General features: G+C 41.9%; 1 protein-coding gene across 1 annotated transcript; it reads right to left on the minus strand.

Moving 5' to 3' along the window:
- Positions 1–720: 720 nt before the first annotated feature.
- LOC126457547 (uncharacterized) lies at positions 721–24,634 on the minus strand. Its single transcript, XM_050093953.1, has 5 exons — positions 24,509–24,634; positions 16,780–17,007; positions 16,648–16,692; positions 9,454–9,687; positions 721–1,078 (listed from the first exon to the last, which is right to left on the minus strand). The coding sequence occupies exons 1-5, from the start codon at positions 24,554–24,556 to the stop codon at positions 1,013–1,015; spliced, it is 621 nt and encodes a 206-aa protein (XP_049949910.1). The 5' UTR covers positions 24,557–24,634; the 3' UTR covers positions 721–1,012.
- Between the last annotated feature and the right edge of the window lie 730 nt (positions 24,635–25,364).

Consider the following 25,364-nt stretch of genomic DNA (forward strand, 5'->3'; position numbering starts at 1 on the left):
CAATATTCAGTCTTATAAATAAATGCACTTTACCTCCAGACTACCAGAATATTATCATCTAGTACTCGTATTTCACGTGCTCCTAGTTCACTGCCACGCCACTTGGAACGCTACTGTCGTCCTCTGCAACACGGCCCTTGCACTTCTGATATTTTGGTACTCTGTGTTGTAGACACGAGAAGCAGCTGCGCCCAGCGTACAGAAGCAATCATAGATCATCTCACACCGCATCTGCTGCAGGAGTACACTTAAGGTTTCTTTCCTAATAGAAAATAGGCAAAATGAATACCTGGGTAACGCCGGATTTGTCAGCTAGTAATTGATGAAGTTGGATGTAAATACTACTCTGAAATGAAGTTGGCATATGAGAGGATGTCCTTCCAGGCAGCATCAAAACCAGTCAAAACATTACCAAAAAAAAAAAAAAAAAAAATTGGTTTCGAACATTTTTGTTCCAGAATTGTTTTAAACATATGTCGATGCTTCATGTATACAAAATATCCATCCACAACTGTGCTTCTGGGTGTGGCCGTGTCTGACCTCTTCAAGTACATTACGGCAAAGCCCAACACGTAAAAGCTGCACTTGTGTCATAATATTCATATTGTACGAACCATGCATTGAGAAAGTGCTGAAAATTATGTTAATGAGTAGTTCTTCTTTCTAAATGGTTAGTCAGTAATGTGTCTTTTGAAAATCATTTCAAATCATCATCAGATATTGCTTTCAGTATTTTTATTCGAATCACCGACAGTTTTACTAACAAATCCTTAACTGTAACATCGGAAATCGTGTCTAGAGTTTGCTCACAATACTTTCTTTTTCGAATGAGTAACTGTTTAAGTAACATATGTTCACCTTTCATGCCTTCAATCAAAGGCACTCCCACTTTTCAAGTTGTTTGATCATAGGATTTATTTTATCATCACGAATACAATATTAGCGACACCGGCTACATGAGTACAGCTCTTTGTACGCAGGAGCTGGAGTTACTGCTGTACAAGACGCTGACTTAGCTGGTGCTCTTGTTGACTTCGGCGGACGCCTTATTGAGCAGAGACCTGACGTTCTGGAGGCCCTGCAACACAAAGGAGTAATCGATATCACCGCTCTATAAAGACTCAAGGCGCAGCTGTTGCGCCTCTAAATCTAAACTTTGCGATACTCTACATCGTGAAGAACTATTATTCCACCATTGCTCCTTAGAAAGATATTTGTGATGTATTGAACGTTTTATATGCATGTGTTTAAGTGCTGAACCACATAACTTGTATTCCTCAGTAGACTATTCCGTAAATGATTCTAGATATCGAAACAAAGTTTCCGGCATATAACAGCAAGGTAAGCGAGAGAGAATGTTCTGTGTTGGTAGTACATGAATCTTTCTTATGTACGAATATAAGAAGCAATTTATTTTCCAATGGAACGACATGCTATTTTCGACGACATTCGAAATCCATTGGAGGGAGGGCTTCATCGATGTAACGTTTTATACGGTATGCTGTGAAAAGTTTCAAAAACATAGCTAGGTAAAGCTGAAGACAGCTACCTGGATGCTGAAGGGGTAAACATCGCTCAACAAACTTGTCCCGATGCCGGAAAACCGTGCGCACCAATCAGTATCGTTGTATGTGGAGTCTAGTGTTTATGCATTTGTTCCTGTAATATAACAATCACCAATGAAGAAAAGCTCGATATTACTTAATTTACGGTGAGTGTGATATAACTGCTAAGCAAGTTGTCGAAATATACGCTGGAAGGTATATTAATCGACGACATGTATCACGATTAATGATTAAAATTATCCTAGCTATTTTCGCAAAAATTTCACAGCAAATATGATCAAAGCTTGTACTGGACGTCTCGTTCCGGAAGGTTCTGTATGTCATTAAAATGTATACACCTCCACTGAAATTACGTTAGTCTTTTCTTCGATACATAGAGCCATTTAGAAAATATCCAGTTGTGGAACTTTAGATGGTACGTCAGGTAGTAGCCATATTTAAGTACGCTTTCTAAAATATATAAAACTATTTAAAGTAGAAAAAAGTCAAGAAACACAAAAAAGTAAGAACAAATTCAGAAAAATTTGGTCTCACTTAGAGATGTTGTCTTCGTACTAAAGTAAATGTACATACAATAACTTATCGGTTGATAATCTCTTAACATCTTTCAGTTTGGTTAGGTAACAGGTGTTAAGCAACATAGTAATATAATCACGCTGTGTTTAACTTTGAGCCAGTGAACTGTTTCTATACTGACGTTCAACCAGTTTTGATAATTATTTGATTCCTGTGAAACTACTTCCTTAGATCGATAAAGCCAACATATTTTTGCTAATGTGTAGAATCTTTTAAGTTACTCAATGTTATTTACTGTAAAATAATGACATACATAGGACGTATATGGACGTAACACTACAGATATTGCGAGAAGTGAAGGGCGACTACCCATCGTAGACAAGCTTCTCTATTGGGGGAGATAGCATTACTATGAGCTGACAGCTATACAATAAATGTTTATATGTGCTTAGAAAGCAGACTTAAAGTAATGTGCGCAAGAAAATCTGTATTCGTATTCTTGAGATAATGCCTCGCAGTGATAGGAATGTTGGCTCCGAGTAGATATGGAGGCTACTCAAAATGGAGAGTTTCAATGCCTTATGAAAATACCGTTTGTAACGTAGCAGATTATACCGAGACTTAACATCTTACAGTGAAGTAAGATATCTTAGGTAGTGTCTTGTCGCGTAACAGGGAAGAGAGCAGTTTTTTTGTTTTCACATGAGCGCAATTGAGGCTGTCGTTGCTGGGGTGTCTAGCTTGCCCATCGTCTGATCGATTCATTATGCACATTAAATCTAAAGAAATAATATTAATTTTAATTCGATGTTTTTCATAATCCATACGAAGACTTGTACTAATAGTGAAAAACCTCAGCTCATTATCTTCAGTACTTGCGGAAATAAAAAATTTTACCTATAAACCGTAATACCTCTTTTGGTACTGCAAAACAGAGCTGAAGCTGCCATATACAGACTTGCATTGATAATGCATGCACACTATAAAAATCTCAGTCCATTACCTTCAGTACCTTCGGAGATAAAAATTTTTAGCTAAAACCCATCGTACATTTTCCGGTACTGCAGAAGAGACCTAAAGCTTCTAATGTCTTCATTTCCAGTCACATTTAAAACTATAACTAAAAAGATTCGCTTCATATAAATTGTTGTCCCGGAATTTTCTTTGCTATCACTGCGATGGGCTGTGGACGTAATAGTAACCATTTTAAAATTATTTTTTAACTATGTTTCGTTAAGAGTCTTGCGGAGAGACTGAGAGCGTGTGTGGAGGGTATACGTAAAGTGTGAATGTTTTATTTTATTAAAAATACACTATTGGCCGTTAAAATTGCTACACCAAGAAGAAATGCTGATGATAAACGGGTATTCATTGGACAAATATACTAGAACTGACATGTGACTACATTTTCACGCAATTTGAGGTCATAGATCCTGCGAAATCAGTACCCAGAACAACCACCTCTGGCCGTAATAACGGCCTTGACACGCCTGGGCATTGAGTCAAACAGAGCTTGGATGGCGTGTACAGGTACAGCTGCCCATGCAGCTTCAACACGATACCACAGTTCATCAACAGTAATGACTGGCGTATCGTTGTTCGGCCACCATTGACCAGACCTTTTCAGTTGGTGAAAGATCTGGAGAATGTGCTGGCCAGGGCAGCAGTCGAACATTTTCTGTATCCAGAAAGGCCCGTACAGGACCTGCAACATGCGGTCGTGCATTCTCCTGCTGAAATGTAGGTCTTCGCAGGGATCGAATGAAGGATAGAGCCACGGCTCGTAACACATCTGAAATGTAACGTCCACTGTTCAAAGTGCCGTCAATGTGAACAAGAGGTGACAGAGACGTGTAACCAATGGCACCCCATACCATCACGCAGGGTGATACCCCAGTGCGGCGATGACGAATACACGCGTCCAATGTGCGTTCACCGCGATGTCGCCAAACACGGATGCGACCATCATGATGCTGTAAACTGAACCTGGAATCATGCGAAAAAATGAGTTTTTGCCATTCGTGACCCAGATTCGTCGTTGAGTACACCATCGCAGTCGCTCCTGTCTGTGATGCAGCGTCAATGGTAACCGCAGCCATGGTCTCCGAGCTGATAGTCCATGCCGCTGCAAATATCGTCGAACTGTTAGTGCGGATGGTTGTTGTCTTGCAAACGTCCCCATCTGCTGACTCAGGGATCGAGACGTGGCTGCACGATCCGTTACAGCCATGCGGATAAGATGCCTGTCATCTCGACTGCTAGGGATACGAGGCCGTTGGGATCCAGCACGGCGTTCCGTATTACCCTCCTGAACCCACAGATTCCATATTTTGCTAACAGTCATTGGATCTCGACCAACGCGAGCAGCAATGTCGCGATACGATAAACCGAAATCGCGATAGGCTACAATCCGATCTTTATCAAAGTCGGAAACGTGATGGTACGCATTTCTCCTCCTTAATCGAGCCATCACAACAACGTTTCACCAGGAAACGCTGGTCAACTGCTGTTTGTGTATGAGAAATTGGTTGGAAACTTTCCTCATGTCAGCACGTTGTAGGTGTCGCCACCGGCGCCAACCTTGTGTGAATGCTCTGAAAAGCTAATCATTTGCATATAACAGCATCTTCTTCCTGTTGGTTAAATTTCACGTCTGTAGCACGTCATCTTCGTGGTGTAGCAATTTTAATGGCCAGTAGTTTACGTAAAATGTACGAGTGGGAAAACTCTGCAATCATGAATCACGTAATGTATGTAACGTGCGTCCAATATACACACTTTTGTATAAAAACAGCCACAAGAAATGTTAGCGTGAAAGCAATTAGTAGTTCGTTTCCGGGGATAATTCGAATTTGGTTTGTTGTTGTTGTTGTTGTGGTCTTCAGTCTTGAGACTGGTTTGATGCAGCTCTCCATGCAACTCTATCCTGTGCAAGCTTCTTCATCTCCCAGTACCTACTGCAGCCTACATCCTGCTTAGTGTATTCATCCCCTGGTCTTCCTCTACGATTTTTACCCTCCACGCTGCCCTCCAATACTAAATTGGTGATCCCTCGATGTCTCAGAGCATGTCCTACCAAACGAACCCTTCTTCTAGTCAAATTGTGCCACAAACCCCTCTTCTCCCCAATTCTATTCAATACCTCCTCATTAGTTATGTGATCTACCCATCTAATCTTCAGCATTCTTCTGTAGCACCACATTTCGAAAGCTTCTATTCTCTTCTTGTCTAAACTATTTATCGTCCACGTTTCACTTCCATACATGGCTACACTCCACACAAATACTTTCAGAAATGACTTCCTGACACTTAAATCTACACTCGATTTTAACAAATTTTTGTTCTTCAGAAACACTTTCCTTGCCATTGCCAGTCTACATTTTATATCCTCTCTACTCCGACCATCATCAGTTATTTTGCTCCCCAAATAGCAAAACTCCTATACTATTTTAAGTGTTTCATTTCCTAATCTAATTCCCTCAGCATCACCCGACTTAATTCGATTACATTCCATTATCCTCGTTTTGCTTTTGTTGATGTTCATCTTATGCCCTCCTTGCAAGACACTGTCCATTCCGTTCAACTGATCTTCCAAGTCCTTTGCTGTCTCTGACAGAATTACAATGTCATCGGCGAACCTCAAAGTTTTTATTTCTTCTCCATGGATTTTAATACCTACTACGAACTTTTCTTTTGTTTCCTTTATTGCTTGCTCAATATACAGATTGAATAACATCGGGGATAGGCTACAACCCTGTCTCACTCCCATCCCAATCACTGCTTCCCTTTCATACCCGTCGACTCTTATAACTGCCATCTGGTTTCTGTGCAAATTGTAAATAGCCTTTCAAAAAATGGTTCAAATGGCTCTGAGCACTATGGGACTCAACATCTTAGGTCATAAGTCCCCTAGAACTTAGAACTACTTAAACCTAACTAACCGAAGGACATCACACACAGCCTTGCCCGAGGCAGGATTCGAACCTGCGACCGTAGCAGTCCCGCGGTTCCGGACTGCAGCGCCAGAACCGCACGGCCACCGCGGCCGGCTAAATAGCCTTTCGCTCCCTGTATTTCACCCCTGCCACCTTTAGAATTTGAAAGAGAGTATTCCAGTCAACATTGTCAAAAGCTTTCTCTAAGTCTACAAGTGCTAGAAACGTAGGTTTGCCTTTCCTTAATCTTTCTTCTAAGATAAGTCGTAGGGTCAGTATTGCCTCACGTGTTCCAACATTTCTACGGAATCCAAAGTGATCTTCCCCGAGGTCGGCTTCTACCAGTTTTTCCATTCGTCTGTAAAGAATTTGCGTTAGTATTTTGCAGCTGTGACTTATTAAACTGATAGTTCGGTAATTTTCACATGTGTTAAGACCTGTTTTCTTTGGGATTGGAATTATCATATTCTTCTTGAAGTCTGAGGGTATTTCGCCTGTGTCATACAACTTGCTTACCAGATGCTAGAGTTTTGTCAGGACTGGCTCTCCCAAGGCTGTCAGTAGTTCTAATGGAATGTTGTCTACTCCCGGGGCCTTGTTTCGACTCAGGTCTTTCAGTGCTCTGTCAAACTCTTCACGCAGCATCATATCTCCCATTTCATCGTCATCTACATCCTCTTCCATTTCCATAATACTGTCCTCAAGTACATCGCCCTTGTATAGACCCTCTATATACTCCTTCCACCTTTCTGCTTTCCCTTCTTTGCTTAGAACTGGGTTTCCATTAAAGCTCTTGATATTAATGCAAGTGGTTCTCCTTTCTCCAAAGGTCTCTTTAATTTTCCTGTACGCAGTATCTATCTTACCCCTAGTGAGATAAGCCTCTACATCCATTTACTGCATTTTTATATTTTCTCCTTTCATCAATTAAATTCAATATTTCATCTGTTACCCAAGGGTTTCTACTAGCCCTCGTCTTTTTACCTATTTGATCCTCTGCTGCCTTCACTATTTCATCCCTCAAAGTTGCCCATTAATCTTCTAGTGTATTTCTTTCCCCCATTCCTGTCAATTGTTCCCTTATGCTCTCCCTGAAACTCTGTACAACCTCTGGTTCTTTCAGTTTATCCAGGTCCCATCTCCTTAAATTCCCACCTTTTTGCAGTTTCTTCGGTTTTAATCTACAGTTCATAACCTATAGGTTGTGGTCAGAGTCTACATCTGCCCCTGGAAATGTCTTACAATTTAAAACCTGGTTCCTAAATCTCTGTCTTACCATTATATAATCTATCTGACACCTTTTAGTATCTCCAGGGTTCTTCCATGTATACAACCTTCTTTCATGATTCTTAAACCAAGTGTTAGCTATGATTAAGTTATGCTCTGCGCAAAATTCTACCAGACGGCTTCCTCTTTCATTTCTTAACCCCAATCCATATTAACCTACTACGTTTCCTTCTCTCCCTTTTCCTACGCTTGATTTACAGTCACCCATGACTACTAAATTTTCGTCTCCCTTCACTACCTGAATAATTTCTTTTATCTCATCATACATTTCATCAATTTCTTCATCATCTGCAGAGCTAGTTGGCATATAAACTTTTACTACTGTAGTAGGCGTGGGCTTCGTGTCTATCTTGGCCACAATAATGCGTTCACTATGCTGTTTGTAGTAGATTACCTGAACTCCTATTTTTTTATTCATTATCAAACCTACTCCTGCATTACCCCTATTTGATTCTGTGTTTATAACCCTGTATTCACCTGACCAAAAGTCTTGTTCCTCATGCCACCGAACTTCACTAATTTCCACTATATCTAACTTCAACCTATCCATTTCCCTTTTTAAATTTTCTAACCTATCTGCTCGATTAAGGGATCTGACATTCCACGCTCCGATCCGTAGAACGCCAGTTTTCTTTCTCCTGATAACGACGTCCTCTTGAGTAGTCCCCGCCCGGATATCCGAATGGGGGACTATTTTACCTCCGGAATATTTTACCCAAGAGGACGCCATCATCATTTAATCATACAGCAAAGCTGCATGCCCTCGGGAAAGATTACGGCTGTAGTTTCCAGTTGCTTTCAGCCGTTCGCAGTACCAGAACAGCAAGGCTATTTTGGTTAGTGTTACAAGGCCAGATCAGTCAATCATCCAGACTGTTGCCCCTGAAACTACTGAAAAGGCTGCTGCCCCTCTTCAGGAACCACACGTTAGTCTGGCCTCTCAACAGATACCCCTCCGTTGTGGTTGCACCTACGGTACGGCTATCTGCGTCGCTGAGGCACGCAAGCCTCCCCACCAACGCCAAGGTCCGTGGTTCATGGGTGGAGGGAATTTGGTTTATCTAAACTAAATTGGGTTTCGTAAATTCAGAATTTCTTTTACAATCTGCCTTTTGTAGTTCTCCTGGATGATTTATTAGCTACCGAGAGTATCTGAGGGCTGGAGCTTTACTGGTTGGCCGCCTAAACCTTCAACCAATAGGAAATAAGCAGTTCCCGCACTTTATGTAGTTCTTTGCGGTACAGTTCTTTGTCTCAAGGTGTCACTCGGGATCCGTCTTACGGTACAGTTCAATGTGGGACCGCGCCATACAAATTTTTGTTGAGATGGAAATCTTACGTTCTGTCGGTTCTGTTATCGGAAGTATGAAGCGGCTACAGTACTAAACCTTTTAATGTGAGTTTGGTGTTTTTATGTAACTCAGTTTGGAAATCATTTGGTTATCAACTTTTCTGCCGTACTTAAAGCTCACCGTGGCCTGTTTCGTGAACATCTCGGATTATTTGGGCGGGCACTTCTTCCCTACAAATCAGTGAACGAGTAACTCGCGGATAAGTATGGGTCCTTCTCGTAAAAGCAGTAACTAACTTACAGCAGTGATGGTTTTAACGGTAAATACAGACTTGATAGTCACTCACAACTTTTTTTGGAGATAATAAATCCTAATTAGTTGAACTTTAAACATTATCAAGCAAGTTATCTAGCATCCAACGCCCGAAATTTTTACCAACTTACAGACCCTGCCTCTAAGCTCGAGTTAGGCGGCCTTTGCTTTGTGCATATTTAGTCGGCGTGACTTCAGCGCTGCTTTTCAAGGCCGACTGAGCATCTACCAACATAGAGTGAAAGGGTCTGACAGCAAGAAACCTATCAAGATATACGGATTGTACAGCTGTAGGAGAACATACATATAATTCACACGCTGCATGCGTTGTAGGCGATGGTCATGTCACGCATAATAATTTCTGGTGTATCCAATACTGCCTTTTTACTTGTAAACCTAGTCAACCCTTTCGATGATCATGCTATAGCCCGGCCCCCCTCCCATTTTGTGATTAACTAAGTCCAATTTTGTTAACGTAAATATAAGGCAGCCAGAGGAAGACTTCTGTCAGGAAATCACTAGCGCGGGCACCGTTGTGGTACGCACCTGCTGGAGCGACTTTGTGATGCTCTGGATGACGGCGCTGGCGGCTTTCGCCTTGGCTTGCTGGAGCTGCTGCAGGGCTGCTTCTCCACGCTCCACGAACTGCATGGCCGTCTGGAAGGCCTCCTGGGTCTTAATGGGGATGGAGCTCACCGCGCTCTGCAGGTTGACGGCCGCTTCCTGCACCAGCTGGGACGCCTCTTGCGAGATCTGCTGCCCGGCTGAGATCAGTGCTTGCTGGAAGCCAACAGCGGCGACAGATCAGGGAGGACTGTATAGTTTTTTCACAAGTGGCGCTACCTTACAAGAAGCCCTCTGCTGTAAACAGTGGTAAGTGACGAGATGGTTGTTTTCTGAAGTTTTTCTGTGAAGTTTCAATAAAAGCTCATAACAGGATATTTCACATCCGCTTGATTCACGTCCTATATTAAAATATTTCAAGAGCAGTGACATATTTTTTAAAATCTTAAATCATATGAAAAATTTTACCCTTAAAATGCGTCACTGATGTTTGGTTTGTGCGGTACTCAACTGCGAGGTCATCAGCGCCCGTACAAAGTCCCAGTTTTTTCACAGTCCAGTCTAGCCACAGTCATGAATGATGAGGATGATGATGAAGTGATGAGGACAACACAAACACCCAGTCCCTGGGTAGAGAAAACCCCCAACCCGACCGGCAATCGAACCCGGGTCCCCGTGATCCAAGGTTGGGTTGGGTTGTTTTGGGGGAGGAGACCAAACAGCAAGGTCATCGGTCTCATCGGATTAGGAAAGGATGGTGAAGAATGTCGGCCGTGCCCTTTTCAAAGGAACCATTCCGGAATTGGCCTATAGAGATTTAGAGAAATCACAGAAAACCTAAATCAGAATGGCCGGTCGCGGGATTGAACCCTCGTCCTCCAGAATTCGAGTCCAGTGTGCTAACCACTGCGCCTTCTCGCTCGGTCCCGGGATCCAGATGTAGCAACGCCAGCCACTAGACCACGTGCTGCGGAAAACTTTGTTTACTTGCAAACTGAGTGCTCTTCATGTGAGTTATAATTAACTTATGCTGTTCCTTCCTGAGCGCGATGATGAAACACCATCATGAAACTTCTCAAAAATACGAATTTAAAAGGTCTGAATTGCTTCACTTTGTGATACTAAGTTTTGCATCATCAGTTTTTGTAATAATAAAAAATATAACAACTCGAAAAATTAATCTATGATTCAGCGAAGTATAAAATTAATTTCACTATCGCCTTGCTACGGCATGCATACCCTGAGGCGATAAAAGCCATGGCATAGCGGCATGCACTTATGCATATGACGTATACGAGGTACAAACGAGCACGGAAATTAGCAGACTTTGATCGCGGAATGGTAGTTGGAGCTTGACGCATGGGACATTCCATTTCGGAAATTATTGTGAAGTTCAGTTTTCCGAGATGTACTTTGACATGAACCTGCCGAGAAAACCAAATGTCGGGCGTTATCTATCACCACGGATAACACAGTGGCTGACGGTCTTAACGACAGAGAGCAGCAGCGTTTGCGTAGAGTGACCATATCGCTTGGACTATAGACGACGGGAAAACCGTGGCCTGGTATGGTCAGCTCCAGCTGATGGTAGGTTTCCAGTGTAGCGTAGACCCCACGAAGCCACGCACCCCTGTTCACAACGAGACACTGTACAAGCTGGTGTGGCTCCATAATGGTGTAGACGGGGTTAACAGGAACATTGACTGGAAATGGCTACGTACGGCTACTTGGACAACATTTGCAGCCATTCATGGACTTCAAGTTCTCAAACAACGGTTGAATTTTTATAGATAACAATGCGCCATGTCACGGGCCACAACTGCTCGCGATTGCTTTGCGACAATTAGAGAGAATGATTTGGCCCCCAAATCGCCCGAAGTGAATCTCATCGAACATTTATCGGACATAAACGAGAGGTCGTGCACAAAATCCTGCACCGACAACACTTCCACAACTATTATCGGCTATAGAGGTAGCATGGTTCAATATATTTCTGCAGCCGATTTATAAAAATTGCTCAGTCCATGCCACGTCTAGTTCCTGCACTACGCCGGGTAAAACGAGGTCCGACATCATATTAGGAGGTAACCCAAGACTTCTGTCTCCTCAGTATATAATGTTGTCGATGACCGTTGACATTTCTGCCCTCATCGTATCACGTAAATTTGGCTAAACAATGGTAACGGACCAAACTTAATATTGTTTCGACGATTAAAATTATTCTGCGTGTTGTAACACGCCATTGTATAAAATTCTTTAATAACAAACTGTAAAACCAACGTTTCCACCGTATTACAGCGGCATTCCTCAGGGGCAAAGTTAGTTACTTAACTTGCTCGTGTAACTATTCACATTCAGCTGATTACCGATAACTCTCGAAGCGCTTTTCCGATCAGCAACATATTCACAATCTTACGTGAGTTGTAGTTCTCTATGTTACCTTCGGATTTGTATAACTGGTGCCCGAAAACCATCTTCCTGGCACGAACATCACACTCGTTATTACCGCCGGCAGGGCGGGTTCTGGCACTGAACATAGTCGACATGCACACAGCCTGACAAATTTTCCACTAGTTATAGCCATAAGTTATAGACTGAGCTGCAGTTTCTTTGTTTAGCGTGAAACTAACAAGTAATATCAAGAAAAAATATCATGTATCACGTTTTACATGCAATAATTCTGTTTCTCGCCTACTGTCCCTTACCACTAATCACAGCCAAGGTCTTCATATACAAGTTAAAGATCACGCTTACTTGCAAAAAACCATTGGTTCCCTCGACAAATGTTTCTCTTTAATTATGTGTCCAAATCATCTAGAATACATACAATTTAGCAGTTACAAAATGGAATGACAGGCATTCAATATTATTAATTGCCGGCCGAAGTGGCCGTGCGGTTAAAGGCGCTGCAGTCTGGAACCGCAAGACCGCTACGGTCGCAGGTTCGAATCCTGCCTCGGGCATGGATGTTTGTGATGTCCTTAGGTTAGTTAGGTTTAACTAGTTCTAAGTTCTAGGGGACTAATGACCTCAGAAGTTGAGTCCCATAGTGCTCAGAGCCATTTGAACCAATATTATTAATTCCAATATCAGGACAGAGAAAAACGAAACCAAGACCGATGGAAAAAAGTAAGTTAACTATTTATTAATTTAAAAGTAATTGTTATAATCGTTGATACATTTAGCCCACTGTGAGTGTAGACGGTCCATACCTTCATGGAAAAATCTTTGCGGTTGCCTGCGGAACCATGATCGTACCCAGGCGTACACCTCTTCGCCCGAAACAAACCGACGGCCGAGAATGTCTGTCTTCAGGGCTCCTAAAAAAATATAGAAAGCGCCTGGGGAGAGATCGGGATTTTATGGAAGATGTGTAACGCTTTCCCTGAAAACCTTCTGCAGTGTACTAAAACCAACAGCCACGCCAGCCGCGGGAAAGTCCTGATGACCTTCTTCTTTGACTGTAAGGGCCCGGTGCTGATAGACTTTCTGGAAGAAGGCACCACAATTAACGTACTGTGATATACGGGCACTTTGCGTAAACTGACGCACGCCATCAAATGAAAACTCTCAGGGATGTTGACGGACGGCATCCCTCTGTTGCAGGATCATCTCCGGCCACATCTGGCCAAGGTCGTTTCGAGAACGCCGCAGAAGGCATCCCCTATAAACTTCCGATCTCTCCTCAATGCATTTTTCATAGTTTTGGAGTACTGAAAAAAGACATTCGTGACCGTCGATTTGCTTCGGACGAAGAGGTGTGTGCTTGGATACAATCATAGTTCCGTAGGCAATCGCAAACATTTCTCCATGAAGCCATTGACCGTCTAGACTCACAGTGGGATATATGTATTAACGGTTATGGTGACTACTTTTAAAATAATAAACAGGTTACTTTCTTTTTTTCATCTGTCTCGCCTTCATTTGACTATCCGTAATACTTCAGTGTAACACTATAAAACAGAATGTCTCTTAAGATTCTTCTCCATAGATTAAACGAATTTAGAAAATTTTGTTTTCTATGGTAATATTGTATGATCACCTAGACATAATTACCTGTTAGTTCTCACTTTTTTTGTTTTCTGTCACAAAACAATACCAAAAAACTTGAAGAGGATATAGAGGACATCTTGAAGAACGAATTGATGATAGGGAACGCATGTCCGAAAATTTCATTCATCGCCACAGCGCCCTTCGAAGTTACAGGGGTCAACGCCTATTGTCGGGCGTCCCCTTCAGCAACAAACGTCAGAGTTTAGGGTATTACATGGAGTCGGACACGTCCTCTAGTGCCTCAGTAACACTGAACAGCGTACAAAGCCACGTTTGCTGCAGAAGGGGAGTGTAGTGCAGGAACACTCTCTAGCGCCCTTGAATGATATTTCCGGTCATAGGTTCCTATCCTTTATTTGTTCCTCAAAATATATTGCGGGCGTCACAACGATGTAGTCGACCCAGTGGGAGACGGCCGACGGAGGCAATGACCTTCGGTTTCCTGTTCCAGGGCTGTGTGTCTGAACCCGTAGTTTGTGCTTCTGCGAAGGCAGAACACTTTGTCATAGGGATCACCAGTCCTTTATGGTGTAGTGGGAGTCGTACGCAAACCACTTGATGGACTTTGGTCAGACTCATCACTAATTTCAAAATAGGAAACAAAAACAATGCACATCCCAAAGCAACACCCAGTACACAAAGCGTTTAGTAACGGCTTCCCAGCAGTTGCTTTTTTAGATTGCCACTGTCGTAAACATGTGGTCAGGCCCGACTTCTAGTGGTATCTTATGCAACAACGGTTCAAAGCATGCTCCCCTTAACTAACACTGCCAAGTTAAAGTGTTTTAGTAACATCTACGACGATTTCAAAGGTGTGAAAAATTTTAAACCAAATGCTCTGAAAAGGACGTTCTTGGTTGTTCAGTTGTAAGATTTCTTATAAAATTTTAATAGACATTGTATTTCTCTTCTTTATCAATGTGAACCCGAAACAGTATCTGTAAAGTATTTTTGTTAGGTGCTACTGTGATATATGGAAGTCCTTCCTGAATCTCAGTGACGCCGTAGACGACGTGCTTTCATAACTTCGTGGATGATGTTGTGCTTCCCAGTTCTTCCAAGGCCATGCGTGTATGGTCTACGAACTCGCCCGCCTAGTCGCGCTGCTTCTCGACCGGGAAGGCGTGCCAGCCCCTGCCACGAATCCACCTGGCGGATTACTGTCGAGGTCCGATGTGCCGGCCAGCCTGTGGATGGTTTTTAGGCGGTTTTCCATCTGCCTCGGCGAATGCGGGCTGGTTCCCCTTATTCAGCCTCAGTTACACTATGTCGGCGATTGCTGCGCAAACACTGCCTCCACGTACCACGTTCCCATACACCATAATTACTCTATCACTCAAACATTTGGGGATATACTCGTCTGGTGTGAGACGTTTCCGGCGAGAGAAGGGGGGGGGGGATGTCACCTGGGGGCCGTACCGCACAATAACCCTGGGTTCGATGTGGGTGGAATGGTGTGGCCTATTGTGGGGTTGTGAACCATTGTGGACTACGGCAGGACGAAGCTTCTCCGACGTTTCTAGGTCCCCGGTTTAATACACAATAGTCTACGACGTCGTTTAATCACATACTATTGGTTTTTGTTTTCCATTTTGACTCTTGTATTTCCTCGTGAATCTTCAATTCAGAATTTATTTTCATGCCATCCTAATTCCATTGGCTTATTAAATTTTTCTGGTTTTGTTCTGGATAACAGTTTTTCCCTATTACTGTTCTCAATGTTCATGGATCATTCGTGTATGACCACTGAAAGTTAATTAAAGATGCAACATTAATTTTACTTTAGAATGAAAGTCTCCCTTCTGCTATCACTTAATTGGAGCAGTCTATCACAGGTGTAGCATTTTTCCTTTTTTCTCACTCACTTCTTTTCATCGACCTGTATACAGCTACCTCTATCTACATTAATTTTCCCCACTGTTAATTTTTTTTTCTGAATCGAGTTTTAGGATGAATCATTCACTTCGGTTGCATGTTTCGCCAAACACTTCTAATAAAATTTATTTGTAGCAAGGCCCACGGGCGTGATAAACCTCTTGCCTCTCTTGGAAGAAGTACGGTTCCTACAAAGGATGTTTTTCATTTCGATGTTATTTTTATTTCGTTTACTACGACTTACGTTTGTGCCTAACCGAATATCATGGTTACATCTATGAATTTCGGCCGACCACTGGCGGCACATCAAATTATAACTTTAACCCAAAACACATGCTGTCAATGGGTTAAATATTTTACATGCCCCCAGATATAGGGCCGAAGAGTCGTAGTAAACAAAATAAAAATAACTTGGAAATGAAAAGAAGCCTATGCAAGAAACTTATTTTTTTCAAGATTTCTGATGCAAGAAACTTATTTTTTTCAAGATTTCTGATGAAATCTTCAGTCTACATGCGTTGTGTGAGCATTATATCTTAAATAGTTGATTATCTGATTTCCAATTCAACTTTTCGTATACCTGTTTCGAAATTTCTATAGCTTGTTGATTTTTCGTAGGTTATTTCCTTAGAAAGACCATTGGAATCTACAGATTGTTGCTTAACTGTATCTGCTAGCTGCTACCCCCACGAATCCTAACAGTTGTCACAGTTTTTAGAGAGTTTTACATTCAAACGTTGTACTATAGTTCATGACGAACATATATATGCCTCGTTATTCTCTGCTTTACCCCCGTCATACACCATATGTTATGTATCAGGTGCATGATGCCCCTTCCTGAAACTTCGACAACTCGTCATTCTCTGCTTTACCTCCGCCATACACCATATATTATGTATCAGGTGCATGATGCCCCTTCCTGAAACTTCGACAACTTCCACTCTGTATAACGTCTCAGACTTATGAATAATTTTTTCCATCGTCTTACTAATGTGTTCAGTACGTTTATAAGGCGCATAATTCAAGAAGCTTTGAGTTATACGTAGATACATCAATGGAAAAAAAGAATCTTTCTGAATTCACCTCTTCAACAGTCACATGAATGTATTAGCCGGAAATGTCAGAAATGAATGCAAGAAATGTAGATCGTAATGTAGGAAACATAAACATTCTCTACTTTTTTCCCCTGAGCCAAGCAATCTTACTGGAGTACATCGTTCAGAGGGGAAGAAAGTACTGGAAACTCACCTGTGCGGACGACACTGCCTTCTGCGTGGCATCCTGAAGTTTCCCCTGTAGGCACAAGAGAAAGCGATGTGCATAAGAAGTTGTGGAGGCGTCACAAGCGAAAGACAAAGTGGCGCGTAACTATAGACTCACTTGAATGCTGCTCCAGGCAGTGGTTGAAGCGTTGTAGGCGTTCTGTATCCACGAGGCGACCTCCTGCGCCTCCTGCTGAGCGACGTCCACCATGCTCTGCCACGTCTTCTCGGCACCCTCTATGGCGTGCTGCGTCATGTTCTTCTTGACATTGTAGAAGCCCTCTAAGATTTTTCCCACCTGGGTGAACCAGTCGCTGATGCCAGGGGCGGGAGCTGCAGCGGTGCTCTTCGAATCACAAGAGAAAGACGTTATTACCGAGGCATCTGTAGCGTGTCCTGATAAAACTATCACTATCTCCCCTCCCTTTAACAAACAGCCCTTACGGTCCTGTCATCAATGTCTAGCAGACAATGTCTTATAGTTACGAGGGCGAGCTGAAAAGTAATGCTTCAGAATTTTTCATCTTTGAAAATTCTTAAATCTTTTTAAATAAAATTAACCGTGTTAACATTCTAAACCTTCATCCTCATCTACATATTTATTTCTCAACACAGTCACCCAGGCGACGAACACATTTCTCTCGACGACAGACCAGTTTGTTAACCCCGTCACTGTAGAATGTTTGACATTTTTGACGGAGACAAAACCTCCCCCTGCCTGCACCGCTTCATCACTATCAAAGTGAAGCCCTCGGAGGTGTTCTTTAAGTTTTGGAAACACTCCGCCCTCTGTCACTCACGTTACAACCACCGTTTCCTTCGTTACGAGCAGGAACAAACAAACGTCGCGCAATACTGATGCTGATACAGCCATCACAATGCACAGCTTTCATTTATCTGTGGATTTCAGTTGAAGGCACGTTTCCTGCGGTTACAAATTAGAATACAGTACGTAGTTTCTCACTCTCCGAGGCAGTTACATTGCACACCGCCTTGTTACACGCTGCAATTCGGAGCCGTCTAGCGGCAGAGGTTTGCAACTAACGTCAGCGAAGCGGAAAAGTCGACCAAGTAATATACACGACACGTAATATCTCGACGGATATTGAGAACGGAATTTAAAAAAATCAGAGGAATTACTGTTCCGCACGCCCTCGTACATACTATTCGTATATACACTTCACTTTTAGCAATCGAAACATTTTTGAGTGTCTCATACTAAAAACATGGACACATCCTTCAAATTAAAGAAGTGGACTTTAGAATCATAACTAAAAACCACAATGGAGGTTTTTATTCGGATCTGTTTAAAAATATGGGTATTCTGGCTAAATCAAGTGAGTACATCTACATCTACATCATACTCCGCAAGCCACCTAATGGTGTGTGGCATAGGGTACTTTCGGTACCACTACCTGATCCCTCCAATCCTGTTGCACCTCTACCAGTGTGTTATGCTCATCATAAAGAACAAGAGAAATTATTTCACAAACAGCAGCATCCATGATCATGGAACAAGAGTTAAACTAAACTTACATTTACCAAGAGCAAACAAACGAGAAATACAAAACAGAATCTTTTGCAAGAGTAGAAAACTATATAACATATTACCCAAGGAGATTAAAGACGTATCTAAAATTTAAATATTTAAAAAGTCAGTTAAACCTTACGTCTTAAATAATTTACCACAAAGTCAAAGATCATTTAGTACGCAATGGTAAGAAGTTAACATTATTTAATAATAATCAATTGTTATTCTATAGTAAGCTGTCGTAGTTTCATGAATTTTACTGTAAAAACCTATGCCATTGATCGAAGCTGGATAACTCTAGCCTCTTCCCTTTTCTTGAGCTCAACAGCTCCTTCTTGTTGCTGAAGACCTCACAAAATTTTTTCAGACGGGGAAGGGGTAACACGAAGAATTTAATAGAATGCCGGAAGCACCGTCGAGGACTCGATGCGAGCAGTGAAAGAGAGAGAGAGAGAGAGAGAGAGAGAGAGAGAGAGAGAGAGGGAGGTAGGGAGGGAGTATTGTGTATGCGCGCTTGCGCGCGCATGTATGTGTGTGAGTGTGTGTGTGTGAGTGTGTATGTGTGTGTGTGTGTGTTAATGAAGTGTGTAGTGTGCGCACTGACCAGTGATGTAATACAAATGAATAGTGTAACAATACTTTTCTCATTAACTCTAATTAGTTTACAAATGGTGTAAAATACATTGTACGCCATAAAATTGAAAACCAACATGCTGATTTAGACCTACATGTGACAATATTATTTAAAAACGAAGCAGTAATTTTTTAAGTTTCCTTTATCAGTCAGATGGGCATGTCCCTTATTGTTTTGTGACTGAACAGTGAATGAACAACCAGATATCTATGTCTGAGAGGTATGGCGTTATAGTCGGACAGGCAGGTCCCTTCATCTATCAGAATATACTGCATTTTCGTATCAGGTATCACGCCTTAGAGCAGCACGTTCTTGAGTAATCCTTGGTGATTATTCAACCACTGCCCCTTTCGATGTAAGAAACTAACTTTCAGGTTAAGAAAACATTTCGATAACAAAATAAATATATGAATATGTGGTGTCTGTTCTTTCGGCCATGAAAATCTGATGTCAAAGAAGTTAGTATGTCAGAAGGAGAAGTCAAGAGGACGCATTTAGTACCGCGTTTCGCTTTATGCTAATAGTTATTGATTAATCGTTTCAATGTTAGCCCATTATTCACCGCAACCATCTAATAATTTAATCTAGTTGCTCATCATGGAGTGTTTTTCAAATCAATACTTCAGTTTTGAATCGCTGCTTAACAGCTCAAGGTCTTTCCAGGTGTACGTCTCTCTCTTGTGATTTGTGCACAGCTTCTTTGCTAAAGCTAACTGGAAATTTTTCGTGTATTTTTGACCCGTTTTCAAAAGTGACAGTAAAAATTCGTAATGTTTTTGATATTGGCAGTGGTGGAAGTGTTGTTGTTGTGGTCTTCAGTCCAGAGACTGGTTTGATGCAGCTCTCCATGCTACTCTATACTGTGCAAGCTTCATCATCTCCCAGAACCTACTGCAACCTACATCCTTCTGAATCTCATTCCTCCACTCTGCCCTCAAATATTAAATTGGTGATCCCTTGATGCCTCAGAACGTGTCCTACCAACCGATCCCTTCTTCTAGTTAGGTTGTGCCACAAATTTCTCTTCTCCCAAATTCTGTTCAGTACCTCCTCATTAGTTATGTGATCTACCCATCTACTCTTCAGCATTCTTCTGTAGCACCAAATTTCGAAAGCTTCTATTCTCTTCTTGTCTAAACTATTTATAGTCTATGCTTCACTTCCATATATGGCTACACTCCAAACAAATACTTTCATAAACGACTTCCTGACACCTAAATCCGTACTCGATGTTAACAAATTTCTCTTCTTTAGAAACGCTTTCCCCAAATAGCAAAACTCATCTACTACTTTAAGTGTCTCATTTCCTAATCTAATTCCCTCAGCATCACCCGATTTAATTCCACTACATTCCATTATCGTCGTTTCTCTTTTGTTAATGTTCATCTTACATCCTCCTTTCAAGACACTGTCCATTCGGTTCAAATGCTCTTCCAGGTCTCTTGCTGTCTCTGACAGAATTACAGTGTCATCGGCGAACCTCAAAGTTTTTATTTCTGCTCCATGGATTTTAATTCCTACTCCGAATTTTTCTTTTGTTTCCGTTACTGCTTGCTCAGTATACAGATTGAATAATATCTGGGATAGGCTACAACCCTGTCACACTCCCTTCCCAACCACTGCTTCCCTTTCATACCCCTCGACTCTTTCAACTGCCATCTGCTTTCTGTACAAATTGTAAATAGCCTTTCGCTCCCTGAATTTGAGCCCTACAACGTACAGAATTGGAAAGAGAGTATTCCAGACAACATTATCGAAAGCTTTCTCTAAGTATACAAATGCTAGAATCCAAACTGATCTTCCCCGAGGTCAGCTTCTACCAGTGTTTCCATTCGTCTCTAAAGAATTTGCGTTAGTATTTTGCAGCTGTGACTTATTAAACTGATAGTTCGGTAATTTTCACATCTGTCAACACCTGCTTTCTTTGGGATTGGAATTATCATATTCTTCTTGAAGTCCGAGGGTATTCGCCTGTCTCATACATTTTGCTCACCAGATGGTAGAGTTTTGTCAGTGCTGGCTCTCCCAAGGCTGTCAGTAGTTCTAATGGAATGTTGTCTACTTCCGGGGCCTTGTTTCGACTTAGGTCTTTCAGTGCTCTGTCAATCTCTTCACACAGAATCATATCTTGCATTTCATCTTCATCTACGTCCTCTTCCATTTCCATAATATTGTCCTCAAGTACATCGCCCTTGTGTTGACCCTCTATATACTCCTTCCACCTTTCTGCTTTTCCTTCTTTGCTTAAAACTGGGTTTCCATTTGAGCTCTTGATATTCATGCAAATGCTCCTTTTGCACCAAAGGTCTCTTTCATTTTCCTGTAGGCAGTATCTATCCCTGCTTAGCCATTTTGCTCTTCCTGTCCATCTCATTTTTGAGACGTTTGTATTCCTTTTTGCCTGATACAATTACTGCACTATTATGTTTTCTTATTTCATCAATTAAATTTTTACGTACTTGATCCTCTGCTGCCTTCACTGTTTCATCTCTCAAAGCTACCCACTCTTCTTCTACTGTATTTCTTTCCCCTGTTCTTGTCAGTCGTTTCCTGATGCTCTCTCTGAAACTCTCTAGAACCTCTGGTTCTTTCAGTTTATCCAGGTCCCTTCTCCTTAAATTCCCATCTTTTTGTAGTTTCTTCAGTTTTAGTCTACAGTTCATAATCAAAAGATTGTGGCCAGAGGCCGCATCTGCCCCTGGAAATGTCTTACAATGTAAAACCTGGTTTCCAAATCTCTGTCTTACCATTATATAATCAATCTGAAACCTTCCGGTGTCTCCAGGCCTCTTTCATGATTCTTGAACCAAGTATTAGCTATGATTAAGTTATGCTCTGTAAAAAATTCTACCAGGCGGTTTCCTCTTTCATTCCTTACCACGATTCCATATTCACCTACTACTTTTCCTTCTCTTCCTTTTCCTACTATCGAATACCAGTCAGCCATGACTATTAAATTTTCGTCTCCCTTCACTATCTGAATAATTTCCTTTATCTCATCATATATTTCATCAATCTCTTCGTCATCTGCAGTTGGCATATAAACTTGTACTACTGTGGTGGGGGTGGGCTTCGTGTCTATCTTTGCTACAATAATGCGTTCACTATGCTGTTTGTAGTAGCTTACCCACGATCCTACTTTTTTATTCATTATAAAACTTACTCCCTCATTACCCCTATTTGATTTCATATTTATAATCCTGTATACACCTGACCAGAAGTCTTGTTCCTCCTGCCACCGAACTTCACTAATTACCACTATATCTAGCTTTAACCTACCCATTTCCCTTTTTAAATTTTCTAATCTACCTGCCCGATTACGGGATCTGATATTCCACGCTCCGATCCGTAGAACGCCAGTTTTTTTTCTCCTGATAACGACGTCCTATTTTACCCAAGAGGAAATCATCATCATTTAATCATACAGTAAAGCTGCATGCCCTCGGGAAAAATTACGGCGGTAGTTTCTCCTTGCTTTCAGCCGTTCGCAGTACCAGGAGAGCAAGGCAATTTTGGTTAGTGTTACAAGGCCAGATCAGCCAATCATCCAGACTGTTACGCCTGTAACTACTGAAAAGGCTGCTGCCCCTCTCCACGAACCACACGTTTGTCTGGCCTCTCAACAGATACCCCTCCTTTGCAAAAGCAGACATAATGTCTGATGGGATAACAGCAATCAGTGATTTTATAATGTTACTTATAATCCGTCTTGATTGCAAATTTTTTATTTATATGACCGGTTTCGGTTAATTCAGAACCATCTTCAGATCTGATATTTCAGGAGTTACAGGAGTAACCCGTCCAAATCCAGCAACTTTCACATGCTGCGTCACGACGCAGCATGTGAAAGTTGCTGGATTTGGACGGGCTACTCCTGTAACTTAAATATCGGATCTGAAGATGGTTCTGAATGAACCGAAACCGGTCATATGAATAAAAAATTTGCAATCAAGACGGATTATAAGTAACATTATGGATACCCCTCCGTTGTGGTTGCACCTATGGTACAGCTATCTGTATCGCTGAGGCATGCAAGCCTCCCCACCAACGGCAAGTTCCATGATTCATGTGGAATTGATAGAATGAAAAAGTGGTGGGAAAGCATTAAAAAATTTCAGAAGCCTTCCTCTTGTTTCCTTTTACGAAGCCCATGTTATGCGCTCCCTCCACCCATCTCACCCCGTTCTCAGTTCTCTAGATTTTTATCAGTTACTTATTACGTGCTTTACAAGAACACTGAATCTCTCACTACGCTGCAGTTGGTATTTGGTTCCTTTCCTTATTGTAACTAAGCTAACTATGACAAAATTCGCTCATACTGTGACACACTCACTCTCCTGAAAGAGTATGAACTCATATCAGTTCACAGATACCTTCTAAATATTAATTCAGAGCAACCACATCTCTTCTCAGTTTTTACTGTTTCCTGTGGTACTCAAATTTTTAATAAATCATGCACCCACTCAGAAAACTTTTGCAGTATAATACGTGTTGGCCATTAATTTGTAACTTTTTAGTATTTCTTGCAGGCTATTGTGTCCTCATTTTAATGACTATCGTTGGATATTTTTCGTTCCCTGACGTTATTCAGCGCTCATTATTCCTCTTTCACAGGTAGTTTCCAACTTCACAATTACGAGGGTATCCTCTAGTTACATCTGTCTCTCCAAGATCGTTCTTCAAAGGATCACGATACTTTATATTTGGATTCTTGTACCAGCGTTTTCGAGGGACAATACTATACGTTGAGATTAGTGATCAGAAGAGCTAACAGTAAGACACCTTCAGCTTAGATTCTTAAACAATAAACCCTTAACGTGAGTTCTGACTTCAGCAACTTTAAGTATAAAATAACGTTTTTCGAACATAGATATGAGGGGCAATCAAATGAAACTCGAACACCCGCCACAACGGGACTATGGGATGGTTCGATATAAAAGTTATCACCACACGCGTTAAGAGAATTATCCCATAGGTGGGCGAGACGATCAATTCTGTGTCGTAGAACGCTGTCGGCCGCTGACGGATTCACAACCGTCACGACTCTTGCACCTCCGCGTCCGACTGAAACCGACGCCTACGCATGTCTTTCTTCAGGTGTCCTAAGATGTGAAAGATCCGGCCTGTACGGGGGATGTTGCAGTTTTCCCGACCAAATTGTTGATGGGTAACCTTCGTCCGACTGACAGTGTGGGGGCAGGCGTTAAGGTGCAATCCTGCTCGTCGGGTTCCTCGGGATTGGAACCAGAATCTATGTGCAGAACTATGAAGACACTTTGCTAAATCGCAACTCACTGTAAAGTAAAAACACGCAGGAATGCTGTCGGATGGAATCATCCTGTTGGACGATAAAACCCGCTCCCACACTGCCAATCGGACGAAGGCTGTGCTTCAGCGATTTGCTTTGGAAACACTGCAACATCCTACTCACATCTTATATCTTTCACCGTGTGATTTTCACATCTCTGGCGACCTATAGATGAGGAGGTGGAAGAATGAGTGCGGCTGTGCATTCATCAGCAGCCGACCGCGTTCTACAAATCAGGAATTGATCGTCTTGTCTTATAGTGGGATAAATGTCTTAACGTGTGTGATGATTACTTTTGTATGGGACCATTCCATGGTCCCGTTGTGGCGAGTGTTCGGTTTTCATTTGACTGCCCTTGTACCAAATACACGTACCTGCACTGCCACGCATACAGCCAAGAAAATAAACAGCTTAGAAGCCATGGTGGAAGTTTACCCCAGTGTCGAGTCAACGTGACGACACATATACGCTGACGTTAATTTATACCCACGCGCGTCCAAGGGTAATGTCGAAGTGTACCATCGCCATACGCTCCTATAAATGAAATTTGTTTGTGCAGGTGGCCACATCATGAGACAAATTAGAATCCGTTGTGGTAGTGGCTAATTGGTTACGTAACACATACGCATATGTTAGTATCAACCGCGCGACAAAACACAGCATTTTATTTTTCCACGCAACGACGAGGCCATCAAATTATTACTTCCGTAGGCTACAACCCAGCATTCTCCCGAAACGACACAGAGAACTGAGGACGAGCTAAATGAAGATGACCAGAAGAAACTGAATCCAGTTCAGAAAATGAAACCAAGTAACTACTACAGTTGCAGATCCTGCACTATCATATTCCAGAAGCTGCTCAAGGAACGAATCCAGTCTCATGTACATTGCATCAGCTCCTTCGGATGGTAAATTTCAGCTATCAATAAGTTTGCAGGAAATACTGAGTAACATTCATATCAAATTTGTAGAATTTACAACGGCCACTTTCGTTCTTTCAAGTCGACACTTTGTAAGTTACCTCTTCCTAATCGGCCTGTTGGATTGCGTTATAACTGACCGTGATACCGTATGCCTACTGATCTTATACATCGAGGAAGGCGATTGTTGTCAAAGGAAAATAAAGCCGGTTAGTAGGAAGAAAGTGTACAACAGACCATTCTGAAGGAAGTCTACTCCAAACCTAATCTAAATACTTATAACAATTTTGAAATGGGTGAGATTTAGTGC

The sequence above is a fragment of the Schistocerca serialis genome, chromosome 2, assembly GCF_023864345.2.
Source record: "Schistocerca serialis cubense isolate TAMUIC-IGC-003099 chromosome 2, iqSchSeri2.2, whole genome shotgun sequence".
Classification (NCBI taxonomy): Eukaryota; Metazoa; Arthropoda; class Insecta; order Orthoptera; family Acrididae; genus Schistocerca; species Schistocerca serialis.

Bases quoted from the DNA above. Each gene is read 5' to 3' on its own strand.
- LOC126457547 (XM_050093953.1), bottom strand. From the start codon at position 24,556: ATGGCTTCTAAGCTGTTTATTTTCTTGGCTGTATGCGTGGCAGTGCAG. The intron at 17,008-24,508 runs GTACGTGTATTT...TGTGATTCGAAG, and splicing joins CTGTATGCGTGGCAGTGCAG to AGCACCGCTGCAGCTCCCGC. The intron at 9,688-16,647 runs GTGAGTTTCCAG...GTTGGCTTCCAG, and splicing joins AGGCAGTGTCGTCCGCACAG to CAAGCACTGATCTCAGCCGG.